The sequence below is a fragment of the Pseudopodoces humilis genome, chromosome 6 (assembly GCF_049639895.1).
Source record: "Pseudopodoces humilis isolate 2021_Gansu_Grassland_sample_001 chromosome 6, ASM4963989v1, whole genome shotgun sequence".
Taxonomy (NCBI): Eukaryota; Metazoa; Chordata; class Aves; order Passeriformes; family Paridae; genus Pseudopodoces; species Pseudopodoces humilis.
The window spans coordinates 47,574,266-47,586,353 of NC_142205.1; the positions used below are offsets into that span (position 1 = coordinate 47,574,266).

The following is a 12,088-nucleotide window of genomic DNA, read 5'->3' on the forward strand; positions in this document are numbered from 1 at the left end:
TCATAGATGCCAAACTTCTGATACCCTCAGTAATGTGAAATGATAGGTCACTCTGGTTCCATGAGTGCTCCTTCTGGCTGGGCTACGGGATGCTGGTGATACCTGCATCTAAAAAGAAAGGTCTAACACAAGGCTCTGTGATTTACAGACTTTTATCCTACTACAGTTCATAGTGGTCACAATCTCAGGAGCAGCTGGAAAAGAACAGAGCTGTACTGACATCTGGAACCTTGACATATTTTTAAACTCATTATTTTTGATAGTGCTTGAAAAGTTCTAATGTAGTGATCAATAAGCTGGGATGCATCCTAGAAATGCAACATTTTATCTGAGGCAACTAACTATTCTGCTAACTTTGCAGGCAGATCTTGGATAGCATATAAAGGCCTTTGCTTCTGGGAAACATGTTTGAAAAATAAATAAGAACAAGCATCTTTACAAAAATAGATTTTTATTATTACAATAATTTAAAAGAAGATTTTTTAATTTTTTTTTTACTATTTCTCATCAAACAATATTGTAATAGGAATTATCAGTAACAGATCTATGGGAAGGAGGATTATCATGGCTGTGTTTCCTAGTACAGGTGGTAGGTCCACTTCATCTATCTTCATTTTTAAAAGCTATCTTAAAATGACAGGAAAAGTATACTCTAGTGTTTGAGGGAGGTAATTACTCAGTGAAGCTTTCAAAGATGAAAAGCGAGGAGGAATAATTCTTCAATCTGTGTTTGCACTGGAAAGCTGAACCGCTGCTCAAAGATCACAAGCACCATCCAGCCAAAGGGAAGATGGTGAAGCACAGAGGTGCCAGAGGTCAGAGCCTAGGAGGACTCTGCTGTGTACTGGCTTGGACATTTTCTGAGTTCCAGGTTATCAGTGGCAACACATAAAAATACTCCCTGAATGGAGAAGCACTTCAGATTGAGTGGACCCAATCTTGGAAGTACTTGTACGTATTTATTGTCACAACAGCTCAAGTATGACGCACATTTGAACAAATGCAAGATCAATCCAGCAAACTGCAGCCTGTCCCTGCTTCAATCAAAATAAATTAGTTTTGTCATTAATGAGAGTAAGAAAGCTCTTGGAATACTGTAACCTTCCCTACATTAAAAAAAATCCAGTGGCAAAACCATTGCATATTCTTACAAATTTCTTGAGCCCTAACACAATTCAGTTTCTAGTATTTAAAGCACCGTCTTTACAAAAATGTGACTAAGCAAGTCTAATATGAATTGTTGTAAATCTCCTTAATTTGGAAGGCTTTAGATTCAAGGATCATCTCTTAATTTTCTGCAATTGCTGTTTGCATTCATCTATTTTAAACAAAAATTAAAGTTGGCAATACATTCCTAATATCAAATGATAAAGGCTAACAATTTGAATTTCTGAAATGGAGTAAGCCAACCCACTGGGGTACCTAATTACGTACTTCTACTGGATCCCAAGTTATGAGGCTGTAATAGCCATATAATTACCCCACAATATAAAAATTATTATGGGTCCTAATCCTACACTAGGATTTCATTTGGCCTACTAGGAGTTCCCAGGTCCCCCAGAAATTCAATGAAATTTAGGTCGCAGCTCCAGTATATTCATCCTTCATTCCTTGTTACATCAGGATCAGGATACCTAGCGAATATTTTGGAGAGCAGCATTTGAGTATGCTTTGAGACACCTTCACAGAGTCTGATTTTTCATGGGGAATGTATCTAACACTCAAAATCAGAGCTCTCCCTTGACTCGAGCTGAGTTCTCAGTGCTAAGACTTAAGAAATCTTTTTTTCCTGCCTCTTTCCCTTGATTAATTTCACTGTCTGAAATACAAAACTTCATCATTGTGCTTACATGACTGCATTAAGCCTATTAAGTACAATTCAGTCATTTCTAAAATTGTTTCAACTATTGCAAAATATAGATAATCTCCAAATAAAATATTCTAAATTATAAAACAGAACTGAAAACCTTCTTGTGTGTATCTTCCTCATAATCTCAAAATATAAAAGCCAAAGCAGTAAAAGGGTAAGGGTGAGTCTTTCAGTCTGTTCTCCCAAGCTGATACTCCCCTCTGCACTTTATTTTCTTCATTTAACTAAATGTGAAGCTTTCCGTAAAAGCTGCTAAATCCATTCATAAAATTATTGAGAACCCTTTTTGCTTGCTATGGGGACAGCAAGATTTAAGTGCCTGAGGTGATGTACAATAAGACAAAATAATGCTCACTGGATAGCAGGAGTTCACAGAGATTCCCACACCAGATTCTGGGTAGCTATCTCTGAGAACTCTAAAAGTTTCTCTATCATATGATTTAATCCAGCACAAATCTCAGGTTTAATCTCTGTGATCCCTTGCATTCAGTCTCTGAGTAAGACATACAACTTTTTCTACCCTTTTATGAAAAGAATCTGAAAATTGAGGACATTAAAGAAAATGAAAACGGGTTCATTAACATAGCAGAAACTACTGTGTGTAGCAACTGCCCAAACTTTTCTCATCCTTTCTTTGCTGACATGTTATTTTCTATTACATGTCACTAAGCATTTTGAATAATTTCATCTTCAAACCCCATTCTTCAAACTATGGGAAGTACACAAAAGCTTTAGAACAATTTCTGTATACCCTCGATCACCAACACTGCCTGCCTGCAGCCCTTGATTTTAACAGTGTTGTCATTTTAGTCATCAGTGCAAGCAATTACGCAATACAGAAAATACCTGACAGGAGTTTACTGTCAATGACACTGTTTGCAGCAAGCATAATCGCCTTTTAGTTTCCTTCTTGCAGTGCTTTGCACCAGGTCTTTACTGTCTATTAGAGGACCTCAGCATTGCTGTAGTGAAGTACCTTGTGAGGAGCACTCAGATATCAATGAGAGTCACAAGGAGATGTTTTCTGTTCGCTGTCACCATTCAGTCTATCTTAAGTGTCGGGCACCAGCCTGACCTAGGAATCACTGCAGTCAATGAACCTAAAGAAACTTATTCACTAGATACTATGAATGATCCCTGCATCTGACTTAAGGAATCAGAGAGGCACTAAATATTCATTGAAAGGCACCACTTGACTTTTCTTCTTTTTTTTTTTCTGTTTTTTTTTAAACCAGTAAATTTCCCAAGGCTAACAACACAGGTTTCATTTCACTGCACTAAAGCAGTTAGTGAGGAGACATATGTGGATTTCAAACCTGGGGCACTTCCATATTGCTACAAACTGTTTCTACCATATGAAGCATTTGTGTAATTCATTTGAAAATTATAACTTCTTTATGTCACAGTACCTGTTTCTAGTGTCTCCTCTTTTCCTTCCTGCATTTCCATATTTATCTAAACATACCTTCTTCCCTGGGACCAGTCACTGGTACCACCACACGTGGTATGTTTTAAGTTGAAATGTTTCCTTAAAAATTAAGCCCTTTTTCTTTTCCCAATCCAATAATCTCCAATGAGAAAAAAGGTTTTTCACAAAAGAGGCTGTGGATAAAAACAGACAATCAAAAAAGCTCAAGTTTTAAGAGGTGTCTGTGTTCACTGAGATAACAGTTCAGGAACAACCCAGCCTACAGTATCCCTGATGACTGAATTTGTCCTTTTTCAAGGCTAATTCCCTTCATCTTGAATATTATTTGCTAAATATCATGGAAGAAAAATGTAATTTCATCTGTGATTTGTACTTGTAGGCTGAGTCTTGATGTGTGACGCTTTGACAAAAGAGAAAATTATGGGGTAATAGAAAAGCAGGCTCTTCACCATGTTAATCAGAATCAGTCTTCCTGTTAAATGTTTCCTCCCTCAGGTCTTGACAAGGTGATGGCTTTTGGGGAATGAAGGTTCTCAGTATCATCTGTGTGCTGGATACCGTGGCTTCTGTCAATCGCTTTTGAGCTTGCTTTGCTTTCAGCAAACCTAACAGATGATTATTCTGTCTGCTTCAGAGTCTGGTTCAACAGGCCCTTCCCCTCCTAAGCATATGTCATCTTCCCAAGATAATTAGATGGTACATATCCCTTCTGACCTTTTGCTTCAGCTAGCCACCATTCCTTATTGCCACTCAGGTCGGAAAAGCGAAGTATCCTCACCCTCTGATACTCCTGAAGGCTGAGTTCTTCATCACTTCTAGCTTGAAATGCATAAACAGCATAGAAGACCTGAAAAAGGAAAGCCACATAAACAAAAATCAGAACTGAAAAGTGTAGCCACATGTTACTGTGCAGCTGTGAATCAGTAGAAGTTCTGTATACAGAAAACATGTTGTAACATGTACCAACCAGCCTTCAACTACATGGCCTGCAATTTATAGACAGGGCCAAAATAAAAAGTAAAATGGAAGCATCTGGGGAGTTCCACATGACGTACAAACCAAGCTCCAAGACCTCATCACCTTACACTGATAAGGTTTTCAGCTCACACCAAGTGTCCATGGATTGGATGAAGAATTTTTCAGCAAGGTTTCCTCATGGAGAATCACCTTTCCTAAAGCTCCTGTACTCAAATGTGGCACATCGGTCATTTCTGTGCCTTGCTGATCAGCTTTTTTGTCAACAGTAAGTTGAAAAATCCCCCAAAGTTCCTGCTCCATATGAGAACCTTGAGGCATATGTGGGATGGGATAATGCAAGTGTGTCTTCTGTGACACAGGACTAAAATTCGCAGTTAACTGATTGTCTTTCCTACCTCACAGCTATTTAAGAGCAGAGAATAATGAATTCCTATGTCACACTGACAGATTGGTCTCACTCTTTTCTGATGTGACAGGAAACCATTTAAATTAGTAACAGTATAATTTTAGATTTTAAATAGGAACAACAAGAAGACAGGCACAGTGTGTATCATACTTACATGCTGATCATCCACACCCTGAAGAGCACCAGTCCCTGTGCCATTAATTGTGGGATTTTCACAGAAGTAAAAAGGTGAGCTGCTGTCACTCTTCTTGTATCCTGGACTTCTTGTGCTGCTGTCAGTAGGGGGCCGTGAAGAGACAAAGAGGCTGATGTCATCAAAATCATCACCACCAAAGCCATTTTCTGCAACATCCTTCTGCGCTTTGGCTGGATTGTAAGGCCTCAGGAAGGAGGAATACACGTACCCTGTGAGGACTAGAAACCAGAATAAAGAGACAGAAAATAAATAAACAGCAGAACACTGCTAAAATAATTTCAAAACCAGCCGTTTTATGCAGCTGCCAGTATGACAGAGGCAAACAGATGGGGCCAGAATGTAAAGAAATCAATATCCCAAAGGGAAGCTGTTATTGGGATATTTGTGCAGAGAACTTACTTCCTGTGTCAACAAGCCATCTGCTTGTGCTTCCAAAGGGGTCCTTTTGCTCAACAACAGCCACCAGCTCTCCTTCATGCAAGTCAATATCAAATTCCTGTGCGGCATTGCACTTGCGCTTAGCCTGGTACAGCAACTCGGTGCTGTATGTGGACAGCAGCTTGGACCTGTGGTCCTCTGTTTGGCGTGGGGACTCCAGCTGAAAACAAATAAATAAAATTCATCCTCAGTACTGCCAGGGCCATTTCCAGATAAAAATCTGTGTATTCTGCATGTGGCAACTGACCCAGCGTTTTTACACACAGACCAAGGAGTTACTTACACGGGCACCAAATCTCCTCTGCAAATGCAGGAAGAACCTGTCCCACTGCTATATTAACAGGTGAGCAATAAAGGGCAGATTTTAAAGAAACATAGGAATTTCACTAATTAAAGACCTCTTAGTCTGTCCTCTGCTCTCAGAGAGGTGGTGTTCTGTATGTGAACTGTCTCCTGCTTAATTGCTTTTCCATAGCCATGACCTTTGTGTTCCTATGTAATATCACAAAAAAAGCATAATCCAAAAATGGGCTGAGGTGTGCTAAGACCACATAACAAGTTGCATGACAAGGCATTAGGAAAAAAAAAAAAAATCAGTGGTACCCAAACTATCTATTTTTTGTGTTAAATTACCTCTCTAAATGAGGGCAAGATGCCATTAACTGCTGGAAGCATATTCATTTCAGGGTTTGGTTAGAGGGCAGGGATGGGGGTGCTGCACGTCAATGGGATCTTAACATACCACAGAAGCAAGAGCTTCACTTTGCCTTCACTGATGCTGAAAGGAATTCCACAACTGCCCCAGCCTCTCCTGTAAACCTGCACCCAAGTCCTTGTTTTACTGTAAACTCCTACTCCTAAAACCTCCAGGAACATCTGATAAGATTAGGAACACATATTTCCTGGTGGATTTTCTGAATCTTCTGCTGTGGGTGTGTATGTTTGTGCACGTATGTGTAAACACCAGTACACATAACCACAGCTGAGCACAAGAAAAAAAAATCTTCTGAATTAGAAGACTAAGATGCACTATAAGAGTATTTAACAAAAGAAGTTACCCAAGTTTACATATACCTTAGCCTTACCATGTGCTTAAAGGCCTATGGGCAATCAGAGGTAATTTCAAGTGGATTTTCAAGATAGTAACATGCAAAAAAGTGAAAAATCTTCAGAAATTACTGTTCAATGAAAACTTCACTCCAACAACCTGATTCAGAATCACAGTGATGAGACAAAGCCCAAACATTTAGGCAGCATAAAAATGGATTTGTTTCAAAAGTGATCAAAAGAGGATGCTTCATACACAGTTTGGATGTATGGTACTCACCGGAGAAGGAACAGGTTTCTTTCTTTCCAAGCTCAATTTTCTCTCAATAAAGGTTGCACTGCTGTTTTCTTTTACAAAATTCAGCTTGTGAGCCTCCTCTATCAATTGATTCTGCACTTCACAGATGCTTGAGGAGGACAGCTGCAAACACAAATGTGGGTTAGATCTCATGTACAAAATGGTAGGGAGATTGGAGAGAGCAGATTTAATTTAATTGGCTGAATGCTAGGAGTCAGGAAATCTGACAAGTTATGCCTATTTTCTGCAGAGCCCATAAGCAGTACACTCTCTACATATGAGATGTAAAGAGAAGAAAGGTCTTTGCTTAAAGAAAGTTTCTAGTAGATGCTATTACACTTAAAAGACATAGCAATTGAAGTTAAATCATTAAAAATATTCTAAATGGTGATGAAAATGAAGAGCCTTGCATTTATGCTACTGAGCCACCTGCTTTCAGATGCAAATGGGTATCTCAGCAGCTATCAGAGTGGCCAATGTGCTACAAGGCTTGGAGTAGTTTACCCCACAGCTGTGTGTTTGTGTAACTGAGAGCTGCCAACAGGTTAAAAATTGTTGGGTAACTGAGTCTCTGTCTGTGGCACTGGATAAGTGCTTTTCATCTATGCCTAATACCAAATGCATTTGCTGATGTATACAGGAAAAAAAAAAGAAAAATAAGGTAATTTTTGTAGCCAGAGCCTCACAGAAAACAATGCCCAATACAACAGCTTTCAAGACACGAAAACATCAAATTACAGGGATGAAATTTCTTCATACAGAAAAAGCCTTCATTTTCCCATTAAATACTACAGCTCTATGTTTTGATCCTGACTTTGTGTGCTTAATTTTTCAGCTGCTCTTTACTATGATGTGCTCTGTTCCAGCCTTGATGGAAAGGAATACTCGAGAATTGCCTTACTAGAGTGTGTTTCCCAAGCAGCCTTGCTTCAGTTCAGGTGAGTGGATTTGTATGTGTGGAAGGCATTGCTGCAGCTGTGTTTCCCAGGGGGTTCAAGTCCTCCAAGCAAGGCTATTCCTTACTGCCGAGAGATATCTACAGGAGTCTCTGCATCATATTTGGGTTTTAAAGCAACTCGATCTTTGTAAAAATTATTTCATGAGATCTCCTAACTTGTTTCTCTTTCGTAGTCATCTGTGAATCTGCAGGTCTAGCAGCAAAGGAGGTGTTTATGTACTTTCTTATAATTTCCTGTGTTTTCTGGGCTAGTCGGGGTACATGCTAAGAAATGCTAGCAGCTGTCTTCTTTTTGCCTTCCTGTAATATTCTTGCCATTACCATCACTGCAGCAGCGGGAACAGCTCCATTAGGATCATTCTCGATGAAAAGCCCAGGTCTGAGAAAAGTTCAGAACTTAAGTTTCTCAAAACTCACTCTGGAGTGACCTTACTGTGGCCTTCAGTACATAAAGGGTGCCTACAGGAAAGCTGGAGAGGGACATTTTACAAGGGCAGGTAGTGACAGGACAAGGGGGAATGGCTTTAAACTGAAAGAGGGCAGATTTACATTACTTTACTGTGACCCTGGTGAGGTTCTGAAATGGCTTCTGCAAGGAAGCTGTGAGTTCCTTACCCCTGGAAGCTTTAAAGGTTGGGTTGGATGGGGCTTTAAGCAACCTGGTCTATGGAAGGTGTCCCTGTTAATGGCAGGGGAACTGGAACTAGATGGCCTTTAAGGTCCCTTCCAACCAAACTGTTTTAGTTCTGTGAACTTAATCGTTACTGAGCTTGCAAAGGGAAAAAAAACCCAAATCTGACTGTGCTCAGCAGTTCAAGCAAAATCACAAAATCAGTAAATCAGTGTAGCTTTGTGGATATGTGTCCTACATAAGTTTAGCCAAAGCATACAGAAAGAAAAAAAAGACAAATTAAGCTACACCTGTTTCTAATGTACTTACCGGAACAGGCACCATGACAGCAGAGTTTGATTGAAGAGCTGCAAACATAATATTCCTGAGGAGGGTGATGAAGCAATGTAGACAGTTCAACACAATCTTGTTGGCTGTTCTGTTGAATACCTGAAGTTCTTCCACTAGCTGTGCATTTAGAGCCTCATAGTCTTTCTTTGCCAGGTCCAGCTCTTCTCCACCTGACCTCTGAAGGTAGCTGTTGTAGTCCAACAACTTGTCATAGCGCTTCTGGATGAGCTTCTGAGGGCCTGGAAACAGGGCTTGCAGTGCTGAGAGAGGAGTCAAGACAAGCTTGTCCAGCTGAGCCATCTGGAAAATATAAACCAGACCTACTCATTGCCTTATTCATACAGTCCTTCAGATGCCATAAGGGGTTGAGCCTGATGGCAGCCCATCAAGCAATCTGTTAATCATTCTTCAAAGCATTGCTGCCAGAGGCAGTTTCAAGCAGGGTCCAGCATGGCTTAGATTCTTAGAAGTTTTTCAGCTTACAGTGTCTGCTAATGGCAGTGGTCCCTTGGAGCATGCAGCCTCAGGTACTGCCCCTGGGGAGCTGACACTGGGGGAAAACAGCAAGGATTGGTCAAGTGCTCAAATAAAACTGGGATTCCCTTAGCAGGAAGGCCCACACCAATATACAGCCTAAAGCTAATGAGGTCTTATTAAGTGGCAGCCTTGAATTCTCTCAGAACTGCTTTTCTTTTTTTTTATTTTTTTTTTATTTTTTTTTTCTCTCCTGCAAACAGCTGTAACTCAATTCCTGTTTAAGCAAACACAAACAATCACTTGATTTGATTAAATTAGGTTATGCTTGTTGGTTTTATATCTAGTAATCAACAAAATTAGACACCTGGTAAAAAAACAGTCTTCCTCAGACTTTTCCATTAGTCTCTAATTGTCTCAAGGGATTAATATTGCATGAAATAAAATTAATTTTTTGTAAGTCATTTGTTCAAATACAGCACAGGCTTGTAGTGAGCGAAATTCATCATCATATTAAAAGCTCTTGGACATTCTGTGTGAATTAAGTTGTTGGGTTGGATGTGAGAATAAAAAAGCAGCTGCCTCTGCATTCTCAAAAACATACCAGAGTTGAGGACAGATCCATTTTAGCCCCAGACTTGCTGTCCAAGGCCAAGATGATCTACACTGGCTAAATAGCTCCTATTTTATTTCCACCTGAAAAACTGGGCTGTGTTTAGTGAACCAACTTTTGATGCATTAAAGAAAACAATTCTTCCAAACTGCTGGACCTGACCTCTGAAAAAGAGGCTACTGGGAGTTTCTGCCCTGAAAATTTTCCAAAAAATCTAATGAGAGAGGAAGGTATACATTAATGACAAATGCACAAAGGTAAAAAATACCAAACAATTAACCTGAGCCCATTGCTGAGATTTCCCTTTATAATAACCTTTCAGGAAAACATTTGAGGAACACTGTGGGTTGTTCAGTGAAAACAGCTACTCATTGTGTAATGTCAAGCCAAGGGTGTTTTAAAAAACCCATGTGGAGAGGAAAGGGAATCCTTGTCATCTTGTGCATCCAAGTCACAGAAATAAACAGATATTAAGTATAAATTAGCAATTGTTAATAAAAATGTCCACAGTTAAAATAAATAAAATTAAGTTGTTAGGGTTTTGTTTAGTTTTTTTTAATTACATAGACCTTTAGCGTAGCTAGATCATGAAACAATAGATGTTAAAATTTCTTTTCTGAAAAGAAGTTTTCTGTTTCATCTATTGTGCAATTACTTCTACTTTTCTTTTATGTTTCTGAATATGGGGGCAGCTTCCATATTGGACACACTCACCACAGCAATGATAGAGAGGTGTTATTTCACACTTTAAGCAATCATTCACTGTAAAGACATCGAAAATATCGTTCTGATTACTGAGATTAATTTTTGAGATACTTTTCACGTGTGGGAATCTCAAAGGAAAGGAAATACATCACCCTACTTCCCTTTCATTTTCCTGGAGGTTGTAGTCTGTCAAAGAGCCTTCTGTTTCTTGGCAGACTCTGTTTTCAGTGTTTCGGAAAGGACTGAATGGCTGTATTTGAGTCAGCACTAAACTAGGAAAGTATAAGAAAACTTCCACTTCTGAATTTTTCCAGCTTGAGCAGCTGTTTGAAGAAGCAGCCTGTCCCATTTTGAAGAGACATTTAAGTATCTTATGAGTGCCAGGCATTAGTGTTCATTTTAATTCTGAAAACAGAAGACTATTTGAAAGACTATTACTATTTTTTAAATTGCTTTATTAATTACTATTGGCTATATTTGGATTTTTCATGCTTTCTCTATATGAAGGATTTGACAGCACTTTGTTAATATCTGGACTTGATGATCTGAGAGGCCTTTTTCCAGTTAATAAATCTGAGATTTTACAGATCTGTGATGCCAGGAGCTAACAGTACACAAGCACGATATCAATCACAAAAGTCACTCAAACTGCAAGTGCTGGTAACAAAAGTAGCAAGCCAACAATCTCCTGCTCTTTTCTGAAGGTCAGGTGAAACAAATACAGGATTGTTCAGGTGATGCAAATTTAACACATACAAATTCAAAGGTTTTAGTATAAGCTCAGGAATTTAGCTCGACAAGTTTTCTTTAGTTCTTCTAAGGAAAACACAATGCATTTATATTGTATTTTATCTTAGTTCTTACGGAAATTCAACCAAAACCCCCACTTATCTTTCCCAGGAGATTCCTAAACTGTTGTTTTTTTTTTCTCCTTTCCATCCTAGTCTTCCTCACATACAGCTGTTTCCCCAGACATACAGATAGTCGTGTAACACTGGACATTGCATTAACTTACAAAGTCTTCACACAAATTTGCAGTGTTGGTTTGGTTTTCTGAACAGTTATTGACTTTGTCGTCTTTATCTTGCAGGATTTCCTGAAGCTCAGTTATATTCTGGGCAGCCAGATGTATAGAATCCTAAATTAAAAGATGGTAGGAAGATGAAACTATTACAATCCATTTTAATATGCTGCATTCATTCATGCAGCTACTGCAATAATACTGATGAAATTGGAAGTATTTTCCATCTCTGGCACCTGTGCAGCTGCTGTGCAGTTTCCAGTCATTGTGAGGTTGTTTACTGTGATAATATTTTCCTGTGCTTTGTCTATTTTCAATGCAAACTACTTAAGAATCAAGTTGTTGATGTTCAACTGAAAGAACTATACCCTAAACTAATGAATATCCCACTGGAAGTCAGCTACTCCTCAGTGAGAAGCCAGCTTACCATGCATCCTCAAAAGTCTCTTCTGGGGGACTAAGTAGGACTACAGTGGTGTATTTCAATTACTCAGAATTTAAATCTCGATGATGTGTGGATCGATTCGCATAAGGAGCTGTCAGCGCCATTCCAGGCACCAACCCTGGTTGGCTGAGCTCCCTGGCCTTTCCTGTTTGCAGAACCAAACAAGGTGCGTTTGTGATAAGCCCCTGCCAGCTGGTTATTGATCTTGCCTGTCTCTCAAACAACCTCCTGCCTGGCTAGGGCACACTT

At 39.3% G+C, this 12,088-nt stretch overlaps 1 protein-coding gene across 1 annotated transcript in view; it reads right to left on the reverse strand.

The window, feature by feature from the left end:
- Window positions 1-383: 383 nt before the first annotated feature.
- ARHGEF38 (Rho guanine nucleotide exchange factor 38) overlaps window positions 384-12,088 on the reverse strand; it is a 40,982-nt gene continuing 29,277 nt past the window's right edge. Inside the window, exons 9-14 of the mRNA XM_005517974.3 lie at window positions 11,389-11,511; window positions 8,561-8,881; window positions 6,645-6,785; window positions 5,279-5,477; window positions 4,838-5,097; window positions 384-4,146 (exon numbers count right to left, since the gene is read on the reverse strand). Of these exons, the coding sequence (XP_005518031.3) occupies window positions 3,961-4,146; window positions 4,838-5,097; window positions 5,279-5,477; window positions 6,645-6,785; window positions 8,561-8,881; window positions 11,389-11,511 (1,230 nt within the window). The 3' untranslated portion in view covers window positions 384-3,960. The remainder of the gene's footprint in view (window positions 4,147-4,837; window positions 5,098-5,278; window positions 5,478-6,644; window positions 6,786-8,560; window positions 8,882-11,388; window positions 11,512-12,088) is intronic.